General features: G+C 39.0%; 1 protein-coding gene across 1 annotated transcript; it reads left to right on the forward strand.

Moving 5' to 3' along the window:
• Positions 1-15,882: 15,882 nt before the first annotated feature.
• LOC149229746 (pathogenesis-related thaumatin-like protein 3.3) lies at positions 15,883-17,054 on the forward strand. The gene is made up of 2 exons (XM_089378722.1): positions 15,883-16,051; positions 16,223-17,054. The coding sequence occupies exons 1-2, from the start codon at positions 15,970-15,972 to the stop codon at positions 16,843-16,845; spliced, it is 705 nt and encodes a 234-aa protein (XP_089234848.1). The 5' UTR covers positions 15,883-15,969; the 3' UTR covers positions 16,846-17,054.
• The last annotated feature ends 10,732 nt before the right edge of the window (positions 17,055-27,786 follow it).

The raw sequence follows: 27,786 nt of genomic DNA on the forward strand, positions 1-27,786 counted from the left end.
AAATATCAGATCTTTGTCCTCCTTTGTTTCAAAGAGAAAGGTGTAGTATCCCCTTCCACAGAATTGTATTGCTATCTTCCCTTGTGTGGTTGCATTCTAGTTTCTTTCCACCAATTTTTGCACTGATTTGGGTGAAGGCCATAGCCTTGTGAACTATCCAACAAGTCTGCATTCTGCCAGAGAGATGGCTGCTCTTCTTGGAAGTGCTGGAGGGAGAGAAATCTTTGGGATACTTTTGAGTTTCTTTACAAATTTATTGACTGATGGCTTGTTCCTTGGAGCTCCATTCTCTGTGATTAGAGATGTGAAGGCTTCTACGTTTTCTTCAATCCCTGGCTGCGTGGAAGAGTGGCGATCTCCCTCCTCAGAGGGTTGCATGGTCTGGTTGGCCTCAGCAGCAGGAGGTTGTCGAGGGAAGGATCTGCAGGGGCGGTGGCGGCTAGATCAGCGAGGGCAGCAATGGCTAGGGCAACGGCAGCGATTCATGAATTCATGGCGGTGCCAAAATATTATCACTTAGAAAAAACCTCGGTTGGAAAAATGATTGAACTAAAAGTATTAATATCAAAAATAAAATAATATATTTTTAATTTCATTATCAATTTTCTCACTTGATTTTAAATTTACTAATTTTCTTTACTCTTGGTTTGCATTTTTTTTAATTATAACATGGTTCAAATGTTAATGGTAATAATTGTAATATAGTTCAAAATGTTTTAATTGTGGTAGAATGGGTCATATGGCTCATCAACGTGGATTTTGCACCCTTTCTTGATAAGGAAGGTAAAGAGAGTGGATTTTGCACTTTCTTATGAACGAGTTAAATAGAAAAAACACTACCTTTCCTTTACGTGAGTAAAGGAGGGAAAAACCTTAATATATAGGTTTTCATTTAATCATAATACTAATATAAGTAAAATAACATTTTGACTTAAAATAATAGCTTAATGAAATGAAAAAAGACAATCCTATAATATTATAAATTAAATATATTTTAATAAATCTGAAAAAAAATAAAATAACAAACAATACTTCATATTTTAAAAAATACATACAAAATATAATGTCTACGCTCTTAGTTTAAGTAAAATATTTCCATAACTTCCTTGTTCCATATATTATACACACAAAATATAATGTCTATTCTCTTAGTTTAAATAAAATATTTCCACAACTTCATTGTTACATATATTTCCAGTGTAATAAAAATATTAATACAAAATCACCAATTGAGTATTTTTTAGACCTTTTACTAATTAATTATTTTTTAGACATTTTTTTTATAAATTATTGATTTATTTAGCTAAAAATTAGTAATTTTTTAGACATTTTTTTTAATAAATTATTGATTTATTTAGTTAAAAATTAGTAATTTTTTATAGACCAAAAATTTATCAATTTTGATAATAAATTATATGTTTTTTAAATTAAATATTCATTTTCATTTCATATACAATCTTTCAAATCAAAATAATCCCAAAAATATTATACATAAAAATAATATTTAAACTTGCTATTTTAATTTAGCCATACCTACTTCTTGACGGTGTTGGACCCGCTAACATTCAGGGGATCTCTCTAGTATGAAGCCCCAGCTAGACCTCACAGGGTTTGGTGTAGGAGTCCCATCCAGTACGATGGCCCGATTGCCATTATCTTAAAGGTTTGCCTTAGCTGTTGCTTGTCAGCACATGAGAGTGGTTCGATTGTCTTTGAATGGTGAGGCTCGCGTGCCTGGTGAGTGCTTAGTGTTACTTGTGTCAAGGTTCTTTCATCACAAAGGGAGAGGGTGGGAGTGAGTCTCAAGTCGAAAGGGAATAGTCCCAACTCTGTTAGAGACACACAACACAATAGGACATGCGCATCTTATGGCGGAGTAGTCCACATGGATGCAACAGTCACAAACACACAGTGAATGGATATCACGTACAACACCCAGCGAAATAGTCCACACGAGTGCGACAGTCATTATAACAAGTTTATGAGAATTGTTATGTCGAGTGTCCGACGGAATAGTCCACACGGGCAAGACAGCGTTAACGACTTATACAACACATTTTCGAAAGCATATGTATTAGAACAACTGAAATAGTTCAATTGTCTTAATACAGGCTAAAGTAACATGCATTACAAGCATCCAAAGAATAGTCCTACAAAGGAATAGAATACATGTGTGAAAATGTGCTGGCCTGTTATCAGGCTTCTGAATTAAGCGAAAGTTCCAAGACACATCGATACACCATTACATCACTAACCCCGATAGCGGGGCATTGGAGCCACTGCTCGCCCCTCAAAGAAAATGCTACATATTCTCAAGGCTATGTGGGAGCAGCCAAGGTGAAAAGTCTTTTACATGTACAAATGAGGGATATATATAGCCAAGGGTGAGACTGACCCTTGTGACTGTTCGACTTCCCTCATGACTATTTGACTTACATGACTCTTCAACTTTACATGTGGGTCTCTTGGACTTTCACGTTACATTACATTGATTACAACAGTATGGCCCATAGTAGTTATGTGGCCAAGATGACTCATGACATGACTCAACACGACAGTGTTGGTTTGTTCATGTTGCTAGTGGTGTCCATGTCGAGCTGCAGTGTTGTTGAGTGATGAATGTGCTCTTGGTGTATCATAGCTTCACCTCTTCATGGCAAGGTCTGCGGAGTCCTTGATGGTCTTGGTCTTCGCTTAATGTTGCACGTGCATGTCTCTCCTTCGCTTCTAATTGGCATGCTCCATGTGTTCATTCATTCATGAACAAGTCTCCTAACATGCACTCCTTGTTCATCCCATTTGTCGTCGTGCCATGTCTCATTCATGTGCCTGTATCTGCAACGACTCATGATGAGATGACATCAAATCTAGAAATCTCCTAGTCTACCATGATGCATTATCTTTCATTTTCGGGTGCAAGTGGATGGGAGAGAGGACAAGGCTCTGAAACTGTGCATAACACATTTTAGGCCGGGATGCGGGCTTCGGCCACCGTCAAGGAAAATTACGCAGAGGTCACTGGGAGGCTGAGATAGGCAGTCCAGATCAGAAGTGCAAGAAGCAGGGAGGACACTAGCAGTGAAAATTGCGCAGATTCTCCAGACACTAGCAGCGAAAACTACGCAGATTCTCCGGGGAGGCTGGCAGCGGGTTGCGGGAGTTGCTGGCCAAAACTGGGCAGAGCTGGGAGGCTAGCCTGCAGGACATCCCTACGCAGTTTCTATGTTGAGCGGGATGTTGGGCAGCTGGGAGGCTGGCCATGAAAACAACACAGTTTTCAGGAGGAGTAGCAAGCCGACTGACGGAGTGACTAGCTGACAGAACTGCGCAAAATTCGAGGACAGTGCAGTGACAGACAACGGGTGCATGTCCTTCATGTCTACGCAATTTCTTCAGTCAGAGGAGTCGGGAATACTGGCAGCTTCTGCGCAATTTTTTGGAGGAGTGAAGCTTGGGGTCACTGTCCGATCAAACTCTCTGGTTGACCAACTGAAGGCTTGATAGATTTTCTTGTGGGAAACACAAATCGAGATGAATTTCTAAGAAAATTCTGCGTTGTTCTAGGTGACAATCAGTCAGGTCGACTCCAGGATTGCATAATGCAGACTGCCTGGGAGGCAACCTCAAGCTCTGTGCAATTCTGGGCAACAGTACATGATCACTGAGGGCTGAGATTGCGCAGTGCAGATCAGTGTAGGTCCAACTGTTAGGGGGTGGTTTGGTCGACAGAGTTTCAACAAAATGACTAAGTGTGTGAGCGAGTGAACTTGTGCATACACGACCTTGCGAACACACACTCAACATGACTCGACGACAAGACACCTCGAACCATCAAGACAACATACACTCAGTGTGACTAAATGACGGGTGCGAGTGACAAGCGCAACACTTGAAATATATTGTTGAATGACTGCGACGACACTTGCGCGACATTGCATACCACTTCGTGTGTGAGTGCGACAAATACTTACATAGCAAATACAATTTGTACACACGAAGGCGGAGTTTGTGCATAGCCAGAACATGTCTGCAAGCATGACATCATGACCAACATGTTAAAAGATGTCCTGGTGAATGGTCAAGCGAGAAGGGTGCAAAGACTCAATACGAGCTCATGAGATGAGCCCGAGTGCTTGCAAACATCAAGGAAAAACCCAAGAAAAGCTCTGAAATTAAATGTAGGCCAAAATTTCGAACATATTGCCACCGCTACAACACTACTCCAAACTACATTGTTACATATATTTCTAATAATGCAATAAAAGTGAAATTCTTTTGCATAAAAGTGAAATTCTTTGTATTCCAATATGGTGATTGAAATGTTGAGTGATCAGCTATATTTCTTTTAATTGAGTGATTGAAATGCTACCCAACTATATCATTCCCTTGCTAATCATAAATCATTTTAGTCACTTTTATTAAAGCATGCTCATACATGATTAATTCACTTTTAATAAAGCCGGCTAATACATGGAATAAAAGGTCAACATCATGTTATAATATATATATATATATATAATACAATATATATAATGTTGATATTTTTTCCGTATATATAAAAGATAAAATGTGCAGTCTTAATCAAAGCATTGCATTCTATTTAAAATTTAAATTAGAGCAAGGATGATATTAAAAGGGTCAGCGTCAATGTCTCAGCATGAGCTACAAAAGTCTTCATTAAACTATCGCTGGGTGGAGAAAATGCATGAAGGCAGGGGTTAAATTTGACGGGTGACCCTACCCGTCAAGGAATTTTTTTATGACGTTTTTATTTTTAAACTTCCCATCATATGACTTTTAAAATTTATTTGTACAAGTTTCATCTAATTTCAAATTGTACTCATAATTGTTCAAATTTTCCATTCTTTGTTGTACCATTCTTCCCAAAGCCTCTCAATAGGTCATGTTATGCGTTGCTTGTAGCTCCCAATAAGACTTATCTTTTAACACTATGGTTTTCCGTTGGAAATTACGATGAATTTGAAAACTCCTTTGCTTTCACTATTGAGACACTTGGTATATTGGTTACGACTAACCTAACAATAAAAAACCAAGTTCCAATTTATTATGATCGAATTTTGGTTGGTTCTGGCAGAATGTTGTATATTTGCTTGATCAGAACTCGGGAGACTGATGATCCCTTTATCAATGCTATTGGGTTGAGGACCCTCTGAGATGGAATGTATGGACAAGTTATGCCGGCAACAATGTTGAATGGAGTATGGAGGGTTGATATTGGTGGAAATTTGACGGTCAGGTGAACATTTTCAAGTTCGTACATTTTTTATATGCGGAAATTATCAGCTGTAAATTTAAATTATTCGAATATTTCTAAGAGTATATTCAATACGAGTGAAATGTGTATTTCTTTTGTGTCTTCTTAGAAAAGTGGAAAAGGGCATGAGATTTAAGACATCCTTTCATATTGATACTAGATGTAAAGAATTTTGATGCGTAAAGGTCAATTCTGATGTACTAAAGTTACTTTGTTGCGCTATTTTTTCTTTCTATTAAGGACCGACTAAACTGGATAGCTTTGGATGGTGATTTGAGCAGGTATCCGCAAGACAACTTCAACCACATCTAGGTATTAAATAGGGCACATAAATCCTAATTATTCAAATGTTGTACGGTATGCAAGTTCTCAAGAGCCCGTTTCAATGAAAAACACCAAAAATATTCCTCCAACTAAGGTCATGCAAACAACGTGGGTTATGAACCTGGACTCCTATGGATTCACTTTAGGATTAGGCATTGGGTTCAAGAGAACCTTACTGGTGTTATATTTTGTTGAGCTCGAGATGTTAAATGCGTCTGAATCGAGATCTTTTTATGTCGAGATAAATGGGGAAAAACAGTCTGACATCTGGTATCAGATTACTCTGCGGCGGGCTTGACTCTGGTTTAGATTACTATTGTAAGTCCCATATATTATGGTTGTGTGTCCCCACCACGTGGAAAATTCCATCAACAATAAGGTTTCACACAAGACAATTGCTGCTCAAATAAAGACTCTAGCTGTATATATATCAAAGTTGCATGTCTAATGTATTGGGCTAGCAATTTTCTGTATATGAATGAAACTAAAAGCAATTTCTCTTTTTCGCGTTGTGTAAAACTTCATGTCAAAGGTGTACCCTGGAAGCCTGAGTGCTACAGGCTTGTTTCCTACTGTTAACACCTTCCTCTATCCTCAATTTATTTCGGGCATCCCTCATTGCTTTTCCTGGCGAAAAAAGTTATGGAAGAAGCTGAACTTTTCTCTCAAAAGTATTTAAATGATGCCCTACAAAAGATTGCGTCCTTTAGTCTTCCAAAAGAGGTGAGACAGTTATATGAATTTCACATCCGCTAATAAACATCATATATCATTATTGGTTGGCATCTATGTTTTATAGTTTCAATTTTATCGATGGCGGATAGAGTATGTTCTGGAGTGTTTCCCTCTCTACCGCTGCTTCCAGGAAGCGTTACATTTCGTGTCAATAAGAGAGAAAAAATTACGAGAGCGAAGAACCAACTTTGCAGGGCAATGGAGAGAATAGAATCCTATAATTCCCTTTGACAGTTCAAAGGAATGGATCAGTGCAAACAAGCGCTGGGAAGCCTGGCATTTCGAATTCCATAGACTTCCTAATGAATTCAATGGACTCAGCGCAGAAACCTTCCAGTCCCCAGAGCCTTTCATTGCATTAAATTCGTGTGATCTGCAGGAAATCAATTTCAATCCCTTGATTGGCTCCAAGAGAAAACCACAGTCAATTCAGTGCATTCTTCCTCTGATGTATGGGAATGAGAGTATGGGCTTTAGGGTTGCTTGTAACTATTTTGAGGTCTCCATAGTTGCCTATAGACCCAATGCGAAGAAGAAGACGAAGAGTGCTGGGATTGTTGATGGCAATCTGGCTATTGGGTTGGCTTGCAGGCCGGCCCCTCCTTTCAGATTTCCTGGTCTAGATGATGTTTCGATTGGATTTCATTCCAAGAAGGGGGAGATCTTCATTGTAGGTGCAGGAGAAGTATGTTTCTTTGGCAATCCCTGGAATAGAATCGGAGCCATCATCGGTTGTGGATATGATATTAAACGAGGACTTTGTTACTTTACTCAAAACAATAGTCCCCCTGTGTTCACTACATTTGGAGTTGCAAATTGTATTGAGAACAATATGTTCCCAACCATTGGAGCTGACTGCGATGTGGCTGTGGTTGTCAATATGGGTCAGATTCCAGAATAGCTTTCAATGCATGCCTGTTATGATTGCAAATCAAGTATCATTCTACAACCCACGTAAGGGATCCATAATCCATTAGCCTTGATATTTTGGATATTGCTTATTGCTAATGTTCACGTGTTCACTGTACTGATCTAAGATTTTCCTAAATGAACTTTGTATTGTTAATAAACACAACCTACAGGATATATAGTCTTCCTCCAGGTGGGCATCTCCCCATGTCCCCTACACATGCTGTAAAACACCTCACTTCCCTCTGTGAAACATGCAATCCAAGAATAAATCCATGTTAAGGGGACACTAGCAAATTAGTAGTCCAGGGCCTGGAGTATGGTTGGCAACAAATCTGTCGAGACTGGAAGCAAGAATGTACATGGAAGTATTTCCACAAGACACTATATATGAGTAGGTTCATTATTTCATTAAATAACATTCAATTTTACTTCCATGCCCTAAAGATTTGGTAATATTACTTAAACATTTAGTTGAATGCAAAAATGCTCCTCTCATAGATAAAGCATATATGTTGAGATAAATCCTACCATTTATCAAGAAATGTGTCTTTTAATTGATGCACGCCGCCATTTTTAAATCAATCCTGTTATCATATGGATTTTACTTCATTATGGGCTAGAATAGTTACATTACATAGCCAAGTATACACAACAACATTGGCATGTATGTTTAATGAATAGACAGCGAGGTTGAAGTGTGTATATATATAAATAAATTGGGTATAGCAGCGAGTTGATTATGGTTTGTGTAACGCCCTGGCAGATCGGGCAGGGCGTGCACATCAATTTTGCACGAAGGAGGCATGACCCGCGGGCAAACCGGGTTGGGCAACCCGGGCGTGCTGACCCGACGGGCGGTCGGACGAAGTTGCGGTTGGGTGAAACGGCGGACAGGGCGACGAGTCTGTCGCGGGCGCCCTCACCCGGCGGGCAAGCAGACACGTGAAGGTGTAGTGAACGGGCGGGTGATCCGGGCGAACGACGGGCGGGCGACCCGCGCACGACAGGCGGACGCCCGGGCGCACAACCCGTGCACGACACAAACAAAAGGCAGGTTGGGTAGGCGGATAACAGGTGTACAGTGGAGCTGCGGGCGGACGAACCGCGGACGAGTCACACGCGGGTAAGGCTACCCGGACCGGCCGAACAGAACATGGTGAAGGTTCGGTTGAACAGAACCGGCAGGTCGACCCGAGGGCGACCCGCACCAAACGGGCAGGCGACCTAAGGGCGAACCATACCCGGACGTGGGCGCGAGCTGAGACATGGGAGCGAGCTGGAACGTGGGCACGAGCTGGAACGTAGGCACGAGCTGGAACGTGGGCGCGAGCCGAAACATGGGCGCGAGCTGGAACATGGGCACAAGCCAGAACGTGGACACGTGATAGTATTGGGCGTGCGGTCGTGGACAAACGAAGGGCGACCGGGCGGGCGCACCTCCGGGCGACAACGACAAGGCACGACAACAATGAAACAGTGAACGGGCGACCGCAGTGGGACGTGCGACGAACGACGGAGCAGGCAGTGCGACGGAGAGGCGGACACGACATATGCGCGAGCTCATACAGAGATAATGCGAAGGGGAAAAGCCGAAAGTTTATAAGGGCGGGGTCGCGCAAGGGCCGACCTGCCCATAAAGATAAATTCGGGGCTTTGTCGCATAAATGAGAGGTCGGCTTAAAGTTAAAAGCCCCTCGAATGGATGAGCTGGGCAGCTATATATAGATGATGAGCTCATTCGATCAAGGCAGCAAGCGAAGTCTTGGAGCGTTCTCTCTACATACGCACAAGATAGAAGACAGAGATATGCGCACACTCTTGCGCAGCAAGAGATAGTGCGATTTCTATCGAGCTGTTGTGTGGACGAGGCGGCGCTGATCTTAGGCGCAGGTCGAGTTGGTTGGGTTTAGCTACACGGTGACGCAGTGTTAGAGCGCAGGCCGAGTTGGCTGCGAGGTCGAGCATTTGGCAGAACAGTTTGGTGTGAGGTCCGATTTACGGTGGTCTGGCTTACGGTTGGCATGATAAGTGCGCAGGTCGAGTGGGGAGTCGAAGCTCGGGTGAGCTAACTCCGCCACGGCACTTGTGTGCTGTTGTATGGGCGGTTGGCCCGGTTGTATATTCAGCATATGCGCACAGACCGGTTGGGGAGTTGAGGCTCGGGTGAGCTAACTCCGCCACGGCGTTTGGGGTGTTGTTGTATGGGCGTTGGTTCGATTGTAACTTGGTTGAGTGTGGCCGTGGTTTAACCCGGCACACGATTGTATATTGGTTGAGTGTGGCCGTGAGTCCTGTCCGGCACACGATTGTAAACTATATCTTTTGAATTCGGTTCATAATAAAATTGGTTGGGCGAACTCGTTTGGGAGTTGCCCCTCCCACATTACATCGGTGTGTTTATTATTGTTACTTCAGTTTTAACATAAGATTACTACCGGTTATGAATGTTGATGAATGTTTATTATTATTGAAGAAAGATTAAGGCACTTGGTAAATTAAGTTAAGTGTTTTATGGTTAAGGCGTAGTCCATAAACGTACATTCGGTTAAGAGTGGGCGTTCGGTGGTGCCGCGCTCCGCCCAATAAGAAAAAAAAAAGATTGGGGGCGTGACAGGTGGTATCAGAGCTCGGTCAGCGAGCTGGTGTTGAAACATTTTTGAACTTGGACAGGGTTGTCTCGGTTGAAAATTGAAGGTGAATCTGCTTACAGGTGACTTGGAGAAGCAGTGAATGGTCGGGACAAGATCGCAGAAGAAGATGGCCGCTGATTCTCAAGCTGGGTCCAGTCACACAATGAAGGAACCTGCAAAGGATCCTCATCATGAATTCATGGATAAGGTAATCGAAAGAATGGAGACATTGGAGTCTACCTGGAGTCAAGATGTGAGCTCGCTTATTAAGGAACGAGAAGCTATCTTGAAACTCAGGGAAGAGCTGGTGGAACTCCGCACACAACATGAGGAGCTCAAAAGACAATATGAGTTCACAGAATTCTTGTGCACACAGTTGGAAGGAAGAGTCAAGGAAGTTGAGGAATCAAGAGACCAAGGTCTCGCAGAGATTACAAACTTGAAAGGGACTCTTGACAGGGTGAATAAAAGTCTCGATCAAGCTAATGATGAGATTGCAATATTGAAGAGAGCCATGAGGTATAACTCAGGTGGAGGAGTACCTCATGTAAAGGTTAAAGAGTCGGAGTCATATGACGGTACGAGGAGTGCGAAGACACTCGGTAACTTCTTGTGGGATATGGAGCAGTACCTAGAACGGTTGAGTCTACCCGATGGTGAGACACAGGTTAAGGTGGTCGCTCAGTTCCTAACAAATGATGCTAAGATGTGGTGGCGACGAAGAGTAGATCAGATCATCAACGGTAATGCTGAAGAGATCACTTCATGGTGCGACATGAAGAAAGCCTTGCAGACCCACTTCAGTCCTCAAGATGAAACTTGGGAGGCAAGGACAAAAATCAAGTTTATCAAACAAACCGGAAGCTTGCAGGCATATCAGCGAGAGTTCTCAAGTGCGGCTCTAGAACTTCCCGATATGGCAGAGAAGGACAAGGTGTTTAACTTTATTATTGGGTTGAAACCTTGGGCCCGCAACGAGGTGAAGAGACAGAAGATTAGAACACTTGAAGAAGCCTTTGCTGCAGTTGACAAGCTGGTGGACCATTATGATGAGACTTCTAGTGAGAAAAAGAAGTTTGACAAACCAAAGGAGAAGAAGAAGGAGGAATCTCCGAAATCAGAGGATGGCGCAAAGTTCAAGAAGCCTTTGAAGTGTTGGCTATGTGAAGGGCCACACACGGTAAAGAATTGCCCATCTAAACCGAAGATAGCTACTGTTGCACAACCTGTTGAGGAGGATGACAACGCTTCCGTAGGAATGATGCAGATACTGGGTGCAGCTGCTACTACAGAAGTGGCTTCTAGAAGAGATCCAGAAAGGAACAGGTTGGAATATGTCCAGATGAAGATAGGTGGAGCTGATGTACTCACTATGGTTGATAGTGGGGCTTCACACAATTTCATGAGTGAAGACACTGCAAGGAGACTTGGGCTGAAGTTTGTACCTGCAAAGGCACAAATGAAGACAGTGAACTCTCCCCCGATGGCGATCCTTGGTACGGCCGAAAAGGTGGACACCACACTTGGTGCATGGACCGGGAAGGTAGACTTCACCATAGTGAGGATCGATGACTATGAGGCGGTATTGGGGATGGAATTTATGAAACAATTTGAAGCCATGGTTGTGCCCCATTTGAGAAAGCTCTTCATTTACGATGGAAGGGAGGATGTGCCCATTGGTGTTCCAACCATTGGGGTAACCAAACCTGATCGTAAGCTGGGAGGTATGCAAATGGAGGACAAAATAAAAATGGACAAGAGGTTGACCACGATGGAGGCAAAGATTGCAGAACAATCTGTAATCATCCGTACACTTTCAGATAGTATCTCGGACTTATCGAGGAGGCTAGAGTTAGTGGAGGACGATGACGATGATGAGGAGCTGTATGTGAGGCCGAATAACCAGGGGGAAGATCGGGAGGCATACCTACAAAGAATGGAAGTTGAAGATCCTGACAGATGGATCGAATTGATTAGTAAAGGAGAGCCCTCAAGCTCTCCCCACACATCTTCTTAGAGGACAAAAGAAGATGGGCTCATTGTTGGCTGCTCAAGGCAGTGAGCCCTCACTTGGTGATTGAGCAGGTATGTGGTCATGCTGCAGAAAATGGGGGTTCCCATAGATCTGGGCATGGACCGTGAGGTGTTGACATGAGGATGACACTTGTTTATGTGCATGGGCACATGGAGCTGACTTGGTGGAGGCAGACCTTACATGGGTTGATGGTTACCTTGTATAAGGAAGCCTACATCATAGTAGATATCAACCTTGGTGGTGGTTGATGAGTTGTCGGGACGACAACGTCTTCGGGTGGAGGAGAGTGTAATGCCCTGGCAGATCGGGCAGGGCGTGCACGTCAATTTTGCACGAAGGAGGCATGACCCGTGGGCAAACCGGGTTGGGCAACCCGGGCGCGCTGACCCGGCAGGCGGTCGGACGAAGTTGCGGTTGGGTGAAACGGCGGACAGGGCGACGAGTCGGTCGCGGGCGCACTCACCCGACGGGCAAACAGGCGCACGAAGGTGTGTTGAACGGGCGGGTGATCCGGGCGAACGACGGGCGGGCAACCCGTGCACGACGGGCGGACGCCCGGGCGCACAACCCGTGCACGACACAAACAAAAGGCAGGTTGGGTAGGCGGATAACAGGTGTACAGTGGAGCTGCGGGCGGACGAACCGCGGACGAGTCACACGCGGGTAAGGCTACTCGGACCGGCCAAACAGAACATGGTGAAGGTTCGGTTGAACAGAACCGACAGGTCGACCCGAGGGCGACCCGCACCAAACGGGCAGGCGACCCAAGGGCGAACCATACCCGGACGTGGGCGCGAGCTGAGACATGGGAGCGAGCTGGAACGTGGGCACGAGCTGGAACGTAGGCACGAGCTGGAACGTGGGCGCGAGCCGAAACATGGGCGCGAGCTGGAACATGGGCACACGCCGGAACGTGGACACGGGATAGTATTGGGCGTGCGGTCGTGGACAAACGAAGGGCGACCGGGCGGGCGCACCTCCGGGCGACAACGACAAGGCACGACAGCAATGAAACAGTGAACGGGCGAGCGCAGTGGGACGTGCGACGAACGACGGAGCAGGCAGTGCGACGGAGAGGCGGACATGACATATGCGCGAGCTCATACAGAGATAATGCGAAGGGGAAAGGCCGAAAGTTTATAAGGGCGGGGTCGCCCTTGCCTTAAGGCAAGGGCCGACCTGCCCATAAAAGATAAATTCGGGGCTTTGTCGCATAAATGAGGGGTCGGCTTAAAGTTAAAAGCCCCTCGAATGGATGAGCTGGGCAGCTATATATAGATGATGAGCTCATTCGATCAAGGCAACAAGCGAAGTCTTGGAGCGTTCTCTCTACATACGCACAAGATAGAAGACAGAGATATGCGCACACTCTTGCGCAGCAAGAGATAGTGTGATTTCTATCGAACTGTTGTGTGGACGAGGCGGCGCTGATCTTAGGCGCAGGTCGAGTTGATTGGGTTTCGCTACACGGTGACGCAGTGTTAGAGCGCAGGCCGAGTTGGCTGCGAGGTCGAGCATTTGGCAGAACAGTTTGGTGCGAGGTCCGATTTACGGCGGTCTGGTTTACGGTTGGCACGATAAGTGCGCAGGTCGAGTGGGGAGTCGAAGCTCGGGTGAGCTAACTCCGCCACGACACTTGTGTGCTGTTGTATGGGCGGTTGGCCCGGTTGTATATTCGGCATATGCGCACAGACCGGTTGGGGAGTTGAGGCTCGGGTGAGCTAACTCCGCCACGGCGTTTGGGTGCTGTTGTATGGGCGTTGGCCCGATTGTAACTTGGTTGAGTGTGGCCGTGGTTTAGCCCGGCACACGATTGTATATTGGTTGAGTGTGGCCGTGAGTTCTGTCCGGCACACGATTGTAAACTATATCTTTTGAATTCGGTTCATAATAAAATTGGTTGGGCGAACTCGTTTGGGAGTTGCCCCTCCCACATTACATCGGTGTGTTTATTATTGTTATTGCAGTTTTAACATAAGATTACTACCGGTTATGAATGTTGATGAATGTTTATTATTATTGAAGAAAGATTAAGGCACTTGGTAAATTAAGTTAAGTGTTTTATGGTTAAGGCGTAGTCCATAAACGTACATTCGGTTAAGAGTGGGCGTTCGGTGGTGCCGCGCTCCGCCCAATAAGAAAAAAAAAAGATTGGGGGCGTGACAGTTTGGGATCTAACGTGATAGCTTTTTGCACAATGAGATCATCAGGATTCAGGGGGATTAAAGAAGGCATTTATCCAGTGTCGTCCTTCTGCTACTCTGACTGAAACCCATGATTGTGGACCTGCAGTGGGTAGCTGGGAATTAATTACCGTTAATTCCATACCATTTACGGTTTTACACGTAACGGGTTACGGGTGGATACCTATCAGTGATTACCATGGATTATTAAATTAAATGTTAATAAATCCTCCATTCAACGCAACTTGCAAAGTTAAATATATATATATATATAAAATTTATAATTTTTTTTTTTTAACTTTTCATTTTTAAACATGCCCGTCATATTGACGTTCTTAAAAATTATTGGCAAGTTACACATGACTTGAAACTAGAACGTATTTTACATGTAAAAAAACTAAATACAAGTGTACAGGCGTCAAATTTAACCCACCCCTGCATGAAGGGACGAAAAATCACGTAGCACGAATCTGGGTTTAATACCTGATATGACACGGCACGGCACGGCAGAAACGTCCGAAAAGTCCTGAACTGAGCGTGGCGAAGCCACTACTGTTGAAAATAAGTAGTTTTCTATAGGGTATTAAATGAGTTTGATTTTGGCATTGCTTTCTTAGTAATTAAATGAGTTTGATTTTAACTTTGTTAAAATTACATGGTGGAAATATACAACTCTACTCATTTGATGTGTATATTCGTAAAAGTTAAAGTTAACTACTCATTTGATGTGTATATTCGTTAAAGTTAAAGTTAAAGTTGGAATTTGACGAGCAAAGTCTCTATCATGCAGTGATTTGTCTTTCAAACACAGGTTAAAAATTTACAAAACCGTCAAAAATCTGCCTTGAAATTAAGAAAACAAATTGAAAACGCTGAAAAACGTGACGTGCCCGTCTTTTTGAAATTCCCTGCCCGCGACTACGCTGGCGATCCCACAGGACAAAATCCGGATATTCGGCAAAATGGATCAGTCGGTGTTGAATGCCAGACGTGAGACGGCATCAAAAGTCTTGACCGCAGCGGCGCGATTTACGAACCTTGACTGAGGCGGCGCGACTTGCGAACCTTTTTGGTGTGCCCACGTGGGAGGGGATTTGACCGGCAAATTGCTGGTTACCGGCCACATCTTTTTCTGAAATTGGAAAGATAAGTTGGGATGTGTGAAAACTTTTAAATTTCACAATAAATTGGTAACATCTTTTTTGAAATTGAAAAGACAAATTACGATGAGTTAGGGTGGTTCAAAACCAAGATGAAATTTCAAAACAGATTTACTTGTGATTTTCACACCTACCTTGCTCTTACCCATCTCTTTTTACAGTTTCAACAAAAAAAATCTTGAAGATTTTGTAAATTTTTAACTAGGCAAATTAACCCCGGGACCAGCAATTTTCCTCTAGAATTCAATGCCCCATGGAATTTGACAGGGCAAATGGATTGTCACGAGTTGATTTGACCATCAAATACGATTACAGATATGGTTGATTTGCCCGTCGAATACGATTGCAGAATTGCAGATTTGTTCGGCCTAAATATTTTTTTTTGGTTTAAATTCTTAAAATGTGTCAAATTCGATGGGCGGTTTCGCTTTCAAATTGCAACTCTCCACTGTTCTTTGTCACCGAATGGACCTGCAATCTGTCTGTCTGCCGCACACGTTTCGTTATCCAGTCGCGTGACTTGTACTCCACAGGAAGACTCGCTATACTTTGCACAAAGATGGACGACTCTTAGTAGATGGTTCGAGTTCGCGGACAGCCTCGGAAGCCTTTAAATAGACAACCTCCCAACATCCTCACCTCACCTTACCTCAAGTGTTCTATCTCTTCATTGAATTGGATCAAGTCGTCTTTGAGTTGTTGCCTGGCCGTTACAATGGTGGGGAGAAATAGTTTATCAGGTTCCATTTGGATCGCAGTGACACTAACATTATTCGCCATCAATGTTTATCTGCAAGGTAAGCTGATAGATGCTGCTCTCTCTAAACACTCAAACTCCAGAAGAAAATTAATTATTTGTGTAGTATGACTCTATGTTGGCTGTGCAATGTATTGATTATGTTACTCTATGCCATGACCAAGTATGAGTTTACAGAAAAATTTAGTAAATATTGCTTGGTGAACTGCAGTTGCCGATGGCGCCACACTCACAGTGAAGAACCAGTGCCCATACACTGTCTGGGCAGCTGCAAATCCTGGCGGCGGTCAAGCGTTGGGGCAGGGCCAAACGTGGACTTTCAACGTTGCCGCAGGAACAACGCAAGCCAGAATCTGGGGTCGTACCGGCTGCTCCTTCGACGCCAGCGGGCATGGCAGGTGCAACACTGGTGACTGCGGGGGGTTGCTCAAATGTCAAGGCTATGGAACTGTCCCTGCAACTCTTTTTGAGTATGCACTCAATCAGTACCAGGGTCAAGATTTCTATGACATCTCTTTGGTTGATGGTTTCAATATCCCTCTTTCTGCAACTCCCTCCACTTCTAATTGCAAGAAAATAGGATGCAGCAGCAACATAAATGCAATCTGCCCTTCAGAATTGAAAGTAACTGATGGGTGCAAAAGTGCTTGCGCTGCTTTCAATAAGCCTGAAGACTGCTGCACGGGCGCCTACCTCAACAACTGCTCTCCCTCAAATTATTCCAAATTCTTCAAGGGGCAGTGCCCACAGGCGTACAGCTATGCCAAGGACGATGCTACTAGCACCTTCACCTGCCCTTCTGGTGGTAACTACAACGTCGTCTTCTGCGGTTAACAGAATCATATCCCACTAAGTATAACTAAATAAAACCAACTCCTTGTATGCCAAGGATGATAGCCCTGGTGGTGCTAATTACAACATCATGATATCCCAATAAACATAACTAAATAAACTCAACTCCCTCTAGTATCATATTCATAATAAGAGTAGCCTTGTATTTACATGCCTGAGTTCTATGTAATATGAAAGGGAGTAGAAAGCAATACTATTGAGATTGATTGAATGTTTTAAAGACTATTATATGAGTAGTGCTTTTAGGTTTTCACAGTAATTCAATATCTTTATTCGCAAATTAAACCAACAGCCATCACACCGATACAATGAAATTCCTTAAATTTTTACGTTTACACACATAAGTCCCATATAATTTCCTACTGCAAGATTTCACAGGTAAATACCAGATATATTGATATTATTTCTTTGAGATGGTATATATGCACTGGTCGTTGATGAAATGAATATAGCTATTTCTCCAGTTTGAAAAATCTTAAAATATGCCTCAAAATGCTGCTACCACATTTTTTTCATTCGCACCGTTTTCGTTTTAAAATAATTGAGAAAACATGTATTGTGGTTTGGATATAAAGTCATGAAACGAAAGTTATAATGTTAATGATGCCAGGTATATTGTTTAACGAAACAAATGGCAAGAGTATAATGGTAGTTAAGATGTTACTGGAAACAGATTATAATCTAGTTATTTTTAGTGTGATTTTTTGAAAGTTTTTTGGAGAGTTTTTTAGTTTAATTTCTCTAAAAATCAACAGGAATTTATTGAAATCACTAGTTTTATGGGTAATCCTGCACAATCAAAGTGCTCTAGGGATTTTTCAAGTTACTGAATCCATATATATAGTCAAAAAACTAGTTTAAATAACACAAATCAAGATTTCACCTCAAATTTTTCTATCCAATTCTAACACTATAAAATTATAAATCTAAAAACAACTCCCATTATAATATATCCATCCAAATAAAATAATTTCCATTATTATTTGTTTAAATAAAAATAAAAAATTAATTACTTTGTAAGGCCTCCTCTCTTACACCCATATGTTTCCCGAATTTAGCTGAATTTAAAATTTGTTATAGTTATTCAAATTAAGGGAAAATGGCCTTTCAAAGTTAGCGCAAGAAGAGGTCTATACCGTGCTAATAATGAATATTGAATATGTTGATGTTTAAATGCTAATAATGAATATGTTGAGAAGAGGCCTATACAGTGCTAATAATGAATATTGAATATGTTGATGTTTAAATGCTAATAATGAATATGTTGATGATTAAAGAACTCAATTGGATTAATTTCATTAAGAGATGCATTCATTTTGAAATTAAAGTCAAAGTTTTAGGAAGCATTCCATGTTTAAGTAGTAACAGATTTGTTGTTAATCGGGAGAAGTCCATTTTGCTCATACGTTTTTTTTCTTTGAAAATTTATAGGTTGGAGTTGTATAGTAATATTGGAGTTTTGTTTAAGTAGTAACAGATTTATTGTTAATTGGGAAAGTCTATTTTATTGATAGGTTTTTTTTTTTTAAATTTTAGGTTGGAGTTGTATAGTAATATTGTAAAATTCCAGCGGGAATGGAGTATCAATAAGTGAACTTAATATAGTATAATTCAACATTGAGTGGAAACTCATAGTATAATTATTAAAATCAACAAATGAGAAAATAGTATAATTCAACATTGAGTGGAAACTCATAGTATAATTGTCAAAATCAACAAATGAGAAATTTGGATAGAGAAACAAAAGAGCATTCTCATCAATATCAAAGGGATTTACCTGGTAATGAAAAGGTAAAACCTAGAGTAAAAGTTGGTAGCAAAATGACTCTTATAAGTTTAGGTAAAACGTGAGAGCAAAAGTTGGTAACAAAATGACTCTATCAAGTTTATCTCTCCTCTTTGTGTAAACCAAACACTAATTTATAAGGTGTGGTTTATGCTAATTTCTTTTCAATAGGATAAGCTGTTATATTGTGGAGATGCCACCAACAATCAAACTCAAGTGCCCGGTATTTTTTAATTTGTCTCAACAGTTTATAGTTGGCCTGTAAGAAACCTCCAAGGTTAGCACAAGCCTTTGGGTTTGACTAACACTAATATAGGCCTACTATTAGATGGGAATTTCTACTAGACAAAGCTAGAAAAAGAAAGGCTACTAGAAAAACTCTACTAGAAATAATGGAAGCAATGCTACTATATTTTGGAAAAGGAGTATGGAAGGAATGCCGCTAGATTTTGGAAAAGGATGGAAGGAATGGAAGTTATGGTGCTAGAATTTGGAAAAGAAGAGTAAAAATAATGGAAGTTGATGACTAACTCACGAAGGAGTCCAAAAGTTATATTAGATAGATTAGAGAAGGATTCCCCTACAACATGAAGCAATTTGTTAAGTTAGGGTTGTGATTCATAGAAACCATTCCTATTTGTTCAGAACACCTCTAAGTAGCCAACCTTTAGAACCATTGAATGCCAAATGAAGCTCCAACAAGCCAACAAGATCTTTTTCACTTGGTTTAGTCTATTTTTCCCAACCAATATATTTGATCATTCTTGTTTGTGGCCTCACAATGGACGAAATGTATCTCACCCTCCACTTATAAAACAACCATAAGATTTATGACAGGTATAACCTATAAACTTGGACGCCAAATATGTGTCATTGTTGATGTTTCAAAAATTTTATTCACCATACATTTCAAAAAAAATAAAAAGTATTGTGGAAAGTCAAATTCTAGGCTTGTTGACAACACTTTTAAGGTACACTACCAATTTAGTTTAGAGTAAACTGTCAATTATATGAATTTATGTCAAAAGATACAACAAATAATAATCACCATGTAGTAAGCTAATGATTGGATTTTCAAACTTTTTTGTTTGCTGAAAACCATCTTATTTCCATTCAATGAACAAGATGGAAAGGAAGTAAACCAATCATTGGCTTATTGCATGGCCCTTGTTTAAGCCGATTAGAGCATTCTTTCATAATTCTTCTCCCATGTGGCTTGTATTATCATCAAATATTCTCAATACATCTCTCTATCTCATTAGGGAAAATTCCAGGTGTAAAATGAGTCTCTTTCGACTTATCTCCTTATAGTTTTACTCAAATGTCAATTGAAAACACTAATTGGATGCAAAATTAAATTCCACACCTAACGAGTACCAACATTACAATAAATTCACATTAAGAAATTGAAAAATACATGAAAAAACTACATTTGTTTCTAAAATGTATGTTGGGTAGTTACTCGTTGGACTTGAAGTTTAATTCCACAATGAGTGAGTTCATATAAAAACCTATAAGAGATAAGTCAAAAATACGATAAAAAAATAGTTTTCTTCTTCACTCCAAAAATATTTACTGACATGTATGAGCCTTCCCTTCCCATGGTCCCATCTCCTCACTTTCTCATCCTCACTCTTGTCTCCACACATTACCTAGGAATTTCAAATTAGTAGCTTGATCAGTACAAACACCCAAGGTTAACCCCAAAGCACCCAATTTCATAGCTTCTAGCATTAGTTTCTATCTATAGTGTCTAATAAAAGAGGCCACCAATGAATGAGATAATACCTCCAACAGAAAAAATTCTAGCAAAAACTAGGGCTATCTTATAGGAGAAGTTGATACCCCCTATACCAGTAGCTATCAGAGTCTGCATACTAATATTGGAACATTTGCTCAGTAAAGGAATTCAACCCTCCAAGTCTTAACATTTAGATGAGGAGGAGGATATTTTGTGTACATCCTAATGGCAAGGACACTCCCCATATTCTACCCCTCCCAACCCACCCAAAAGGATCCCAACATAGCAAAATTACATGAACCCATTAGAATTCACAAAATTGAGAAAAGAGAAAAATCATTATTGCTTATTCTTTAATGGAGCTTCAAAATGGAACCCAAGGATGGCAAATGTGGGTGGGGTTCTCCATAGCCCTGGAGGAATTCTAAAATGTAGTTATGTATGGAACTTTGGAAGTTATGCTAATAATTAGGCAAAGGCTTATCTCTATTTTCAAACATTGCCACTAGAAAAAATCTCAATATATCAATTTTAAATGTTATTGGATATTTTATTTTAGTAATCAAGCTTATGTATAGAGGGAATTGATCTAGATTGAATTATTAGATTATTTTTCATCCATATTGATTCTTTTAGAGTGGAAAAAGTAAGGGAATCATTCACAATACCATTTTTACTGGTGGGTCATAGTTTGGTGAATTGGAGTCTAAAACATTCCAAAAGAAATTCGAGAAATGAAAGGACATTTTTTGAGAGTATTTTTTTTTCTTAACTGGCACCCTGTGACATTATTATACACATATATATCTCTTAAACGATCCTATATTTCCTTAATTAGAGTATGTATGCAAAATTTATGCCACTTGGAAGTTGACCATTCTATTTGGATCACCATGATTCAAGAGGATGTCATGTCTACCCCCATTAGTGATAGAAAATGGGCTATACATGTGATCATGATGAAGAAGACTCTAGAAGATTAGATATTGTAATTGTAGTTAAGAGTTGAATGAGTCAAACTTAAGTACTAGTAGGTTAACTTAAGCACTAGTAGGTTATCAGGTTGTGTTATTAGTGGGCCAATTGGAGGAAAAGACGTTCCATTATATTTGTGTGCATTTTTTCCATAGATGAGAAGAGTGACTAAAAGTGGTTAGAGAGAGAGAAAGAAGAGACAATTTTTGCACTGTATCAACCCACAAGCAATAGGTCTCACTTCTTTGTACTTGCATCTTTTTCCTTTCAAAGAAAGAGAGAGTAAAGAAACCTCACCTTCCACTTGGATTTTCACTCAAAAGGGTTTCCTAGGTCATATGTTGTGTCATTATGGTTGTGAGTGGTTGTATCTTTGTCTTTTATTTGTTTTATATATTTTCTATATTACATGCAGAGAATTAGTAACTTAATAAATCCAAAAATCTAAGGAAATAACCATCATAGTATAGATTTCATATTTTCGATATAGATTTATCAGGTATGTTGTGAGAACCATCTAGTGGAATATACACAATAGTTTATGGACTTGTTATGGATTCTACAACAACAACCCAATTTTTGTGTAAATATATAATGGGGGCTTGTTGAGCCTCAACAACCCTCTTTATTTTTAGAAATAAATTAAGGGTGCCCTATTAAATTTTTGAAATCACTACTTTTTTGTTGTATTTGATTTTGTTTCTCCTTATTTGAAAATTTGATTTGATGGTCCTCCTTTCTTGGTTTCTTGGTTTTGCATGCTTCATATTATCGACTCATTTTTTTTTTATCTTTCATGAGAGGATGTCTTAGTGATGTGATTGGAATAAACTCATTATGCAATTACATGTGTGCAATTTGAATAATTAAATGCATGCATGATTTTAGTTACATTGCAAAAACTTGATTCTGTGTCACATTCTACTCATATTCATAATGGCAATCACTTTTTTTGAGTTTGTTTAACTCTTATACATTCTGTTATAGACTCACATAAAGTGGTTTTATAACTTAGTTTGTGTAAGAATGGGTCGTTGATACTTTTGAATCAATTAGGCAATATTGACCTCTTTAATCACATTGGCCTGAATTTTGTATTTATACATAGTAGGATCAAATATTTAATTTCCCTTTTTTGTTGAATTGGTACTAGTAAATTTGATTTAGTTATCTTTGCACTTTTGCACAAAAATCTTGAAATTTGTAATCAATACTGGGTCGCTAAATTTTTTTATTTCTATCTCGATTCCTAATATTTGATGTTAATTTTGTATCAATCTCATACCATGCCAGTCCTCAATATACAAACAACTATCATCCCGGTACTATGGTACCTATTTTCATTAATTGCTGAACGTTTCAAACCAAATCATTTTCAAAAGCTAATGTTATCTAATCAATCATATTAGATACTAGATAGGAGCATGAAATGTTATTCATCTTGGTACTCTAGTACCCTTTGCCATCAATTGATGGAAATTTTAATCAAACTTTCCATAATCAACAGTTGACCACATTTTCTCCATCATATCGGATACTCAAACACTCTCATAATATTATCTGTCTCTAGTACCATGGTACCTCAATATCAAACCTTTTCCATATCGTATTGGCTTCAAATCATAAAGTGAAATTATATGTGGAAACATTGATATCTCGGTATGGGGCCCCACTATTGCCACATTGGTCTACGCTAGCATGTCATTATGACATGTGGCATATATGATATGATGACACATGTCACTCATTTTTTTTTTCTATTTTACAGCGCATAAAATTCCTTTTCTAAAGGACACATGTCATCCACAAAGAAGTGCCTTGTCATCTCTCTCACAACCATTTTATAAAATGATCTATTAATAAAACTTTTGATACTCAGTACCATGATAATCACTTGAGTTAGTACTAATCACAATTTATTAAGTTAATTAATTATGATTAGTGGACATGAATAATAAAGCCATTTTTTTTTAATGTGTGATTTTTATTTTAAATTCCTCCCTTATTATAAATAAGCCCATACTAGTATTACCTACCATTTTCAACCTTTATACAATATAAAATCTTGTACATAATACTATTATAAAATCTTGTACATTGTAATGTGATATCATCCTATCCACAACATCGTTAAACGCATCTAGTACTTTCTAATTACTTTTTAATTAATATAATCACGATTTAATAAAAGATTATTAGTTAATCTATGCATACCATTAATTTGGTTTTGCATGGAAATCAAGTTATAATAAAATTTAGTTTTATTATAAATAGATTTCATTTAAATTTAAATTAATTTATTTTATTATTTTATATTTCAATATTTATTTCAGATTTTAGTTTTATTTTATTAGAATTAGCTTCATAAATTTTTTATTTTATTTAAAAATAATTTATTGTTTAGATTGTAAATTGCAAATGGAAAACAAATTTCTATTCATATAAAAGCAGCAAGGGGAAACATAATAACAACAAACTAGGATAAAGTTAAGCTGCAAAAGGGAACAATGAGATTCAATTTTATTGGCAAGAAAATCCTCTTCTAAATCAAAAGATTTTTTATTTTAAAAAAACAAAGTGGAAAATAAAAAAAATTACATTTCTTTTCTTATTTCCGTCATTTATACAGATCTTTTGAATGAAGAAAAGGATTTATACAGATCTTTTGAATGAAGAAAAGGATGAAAATCATTGTGATCAATCAAACTGATATTTGTTATCATACATTGTGCATAATAATTGAAGATGCATAAATTTTTGAAGAATTTCTTTGTTACAAGTAGAGTTAAGTGATATATCTGTTTATATGCATTTTACTTTTTACAGTAATGGAAATATACAAATTTAATAAATTGTTTCTTTTCATAAATATCAAAGTGTGTTTATTCTATTTGTTTAATCAAAATACATATTTGGTTTCTCAATTTCTTTAAATTTTTAAATTATATCTAAATGCTTATTCTTTTTATTTAATCAAAATATATATTTAATTTTTCAATTTCTTTAAATTTTCCAATTATCCCTAAATTTTTAAATTTATTATCTTATATCTGATATTCATCATACTGCTACTTACATATTTTTCTTAATTGAGACACATTAATACTTTACTTTCCAATATTAGAATATAATGACATCCAAATACCTCAAAAAAATAAAAAAGCAAGCTCTCTTTAAGTGACTGACCAAGACCGCATTTCGATTAGAAAATCTAATATCTTCAAATAGTTTTGATCTCTTAATGGCCTGCAATTGGGTAGCTCTTCATCTCACTATTGGTTAAAGGAATTTCCCAGACATAAGTATTTATTAGAATTAAGTATATAATTGGTTTATTTTTAAAATAATTAGATAATATTTAATCTAGGTTATATATTTTCTCTAGTTTTTATTACGCTTTTCTGGTTTAGTTTAATATAGGCAATCGGTGAATGCCACCAACCCAAAACAATAAAAATCTAATTAGAACTCCGGTTGGGTAGTATCTCCCCTATTTCCATGGAATATTCTCACCCATTCTGAACTCCAAAAGATAAGAGTCTAAGTGTTATCCTTGCTAAAATTAAATCCCTTAATAAGAAAAAATGAGTCCATTCAATAGATAATAGATACATGTTCACTGACAAAATAATGTGTAGGCTAATCACTTTTCAAATCAAGCTACTTTGAAATTGTTTAGGGATTTAGTCAAAATGAACCATTAAAATTCTAATTCATGTCAAAGTCATGAATCAAGGGAAGGGTTAATCAACAAACTTAGTCTCTGTTCAAGGGAAGGGTCAATCAAATGAGTCCATTCAATAGATACATATTCATTGACAAAATAACGTGTACGCTAATCACTTTTCAAATCAAGCTACTTTGAAATTGTTTAGGGATTTAGTCAAAATGAACCATTAAAATTCCAATTCATTCCAAAGTCATGAATCAAGGGAAGGGTCAATCAACAAACTTAGTCTCTATTCAAGGGAAGGGCCAATCAACAAACTTAGTCTCTATTCATTGTTCAAATACAAATACAATCTAGATATGGAATTTGTATCTTTTTTCTAAAACGAAATGGTATAGGTTCTATCTACTCATACACTTTATTTAAAAATCACTCACATTATGGATTACTTCTGGTAATAGTTTTGGAGGTTTTAACCTTTTTTTAATAAATAAAATTTACCAATTTAGGTTTAAAAAAATTGTTTATTATATATCTCATGCTTCATTTCAAAATTAAAGATTTTATTATTTTCCCAAAATCTTTGAAAATATATAGATAAATTAGAATATTTTCAAATATCCAAAAATATATATTTATGTTGGAATCATAATTATTGTTAGATTGAAACTCACAACTGTTAGTCTCTACTACAATTGCTAGAGTTAGAATCCAAAAGAGGTAATTAGTCCATGCTTCAAAATGCATGGGGAGCATTGAACCCAAAGTCAACAATATCCCCTCGCATGAGTCAAGTGAGTTTTAAATTCGAGACTTATCCCTTTGATACCGCTTGTTGGAATCATGATTGTTGTTAGACCAAATCCCATAGGAATTAATCTCCGCTACAATCACTAGAGTTAGGATCCACCAAATATGGTTAGTCCATGTTCTGAAACACATGAGGAATGTTAGACCCAATGTCCAACAATTTATTCATCTAGTGATTCGATTGTTACAAAATGAAAACATCAATAAATTTATTAAAAATATGACACATTCATCATCTATCCAATCAACCAAGATTTAATGTTATTCAGTTATTTTTAGGAGATTTATGATACCCAATCAACTTGACATGTTAATAGAATGTTTACATCTAATTATGTGAAAAAAAATATATGTTATTTTATTTTTTAACATTTTAGAAATTCAATTTAAATTTAAAAGAAAACGTGGTAAAGTTTTTCAATTTAAACTTAAATGAATATGTGGTAAAGTTCTTATTTTAATTACCTATATCGGATGTTAGGGAAGGCACAGGTGGAGGAGTGCATGGCCATCATCCCACCAGAAATAAATGTATGTGATTTGGCCAAGCCCCCCCTTCACCACGTGCGCCCACCAATCGAATTTAATGGAAACATAAGTTCAGAAGGTGTTGGTGAATGTTAATGGGCGTGCCATCAAGGATGGTACATTATCAATTGTTAAGTCTGCAATTGATGATATTCATGCCAATGTGTGGAGGTGAAGGAAGAGGGATCAAGAGGAGAACCTTTACATTATTGTAGGCCCAGTGCACCATGCTAATTTATCATTTATGGAGGTGGAGCACCTACAAATAGGATGTCAATCAGATTTCACATGAATCAGGTTTTAATTCTCAAGTTGTTCTTTGTTACATAATGCCATTACTAATGGTTATGGTTGTAGAGTACTGGTTCAGATTTTTGCTGCATGGAAACTCTAGTTATGGCTCTAAATATGTAATCCAGTGTGACCTCTCTTTTTGTCTTGGTTGTTTATATTCAAACCATGGCTCCACCCATGTTTTCGCATTGATTATTCTATCTCTTCCTTAAGCACTCATGCTCAAATCTCTCAGGATTTCACTAGTCCATGTCACTATTTTTTCCCTCCTGGTTTGGAGTCCCCACCCCCCCTCTCCTTGGATGCTCATTCAACCCTCCATAACACTAGTTTTTCCCTCCTGACCTGGAGTCCCCTCCCTGCATGCTCATTCATCCCCCTACTCCCTACCATTTGGTTTTTCTCTATACATGGAATAGGTGAGGTGGAGTTTTTTTTTTGGAAAAACACCCCTTATTTTTACTCCCTTATCGCCCCCTAAGTCCTCCATTCTCACGACTCATGTGCTCGTTTCTTCATGCTATTGGGACTCTCTATCACCCTCTATCTCTCCTCTTAGGTCTCAAGCCTACTGATTCCATCCTAAATTCACTCCTTTGAGATTGAAATTTGATCATGATATTCTGAGGAAGTCAAGCATGCCAAGACAAAGAGTCGAGTCACACAAGGGTGTTGCATACTATCGAGAAATGAATTCATGTGCCCAACATAGAGCAGAGGCCCCATCAAGGAGATATAGATGCTAGAACTTGCCTCAAATTCAGGAAGAAATAGCTAAGGCATAGCATGGCATAACTGTAGAGAGGGATTGTCTATCAGATATTGAGATTGTAGGTGACATTTTCGAGTGGATACCAGATTTTGTACACACTAGGGGAAGACTTAATCAATATACATGCACTATTTACATCTACTGGCGCATGAAAATGTTACTTTGGAGAGTTCTACTCAATACAAATGAAGCTCATTAGGAGATATCGATGATGCTAGACAAGCTACAGATAATGGGTCAAGGTTTGGCGCATCATCTACATCGATGGTCTAGTTTCCCTAGTGGTAGACTAGGGTAGGTCACAATGTATATTTTATTTTTCCTATAATGAAATGAAGCTATTTTAC

Source organism: Pinus tabuliformis, chromosome J (assembly GCF_031772625.1).
Source record: "Pinus tabuliformis cultivar Carrire ecotype Pingquan chromosome J, CPIR1, whole genome shotgun sequence".
Lineage (NCBI taxonomy): Eukaryota > Viridiplantae > Streptophyta > Pinopsida > Pinales > Pinaceae > Pinus > Pinus tabuliformis.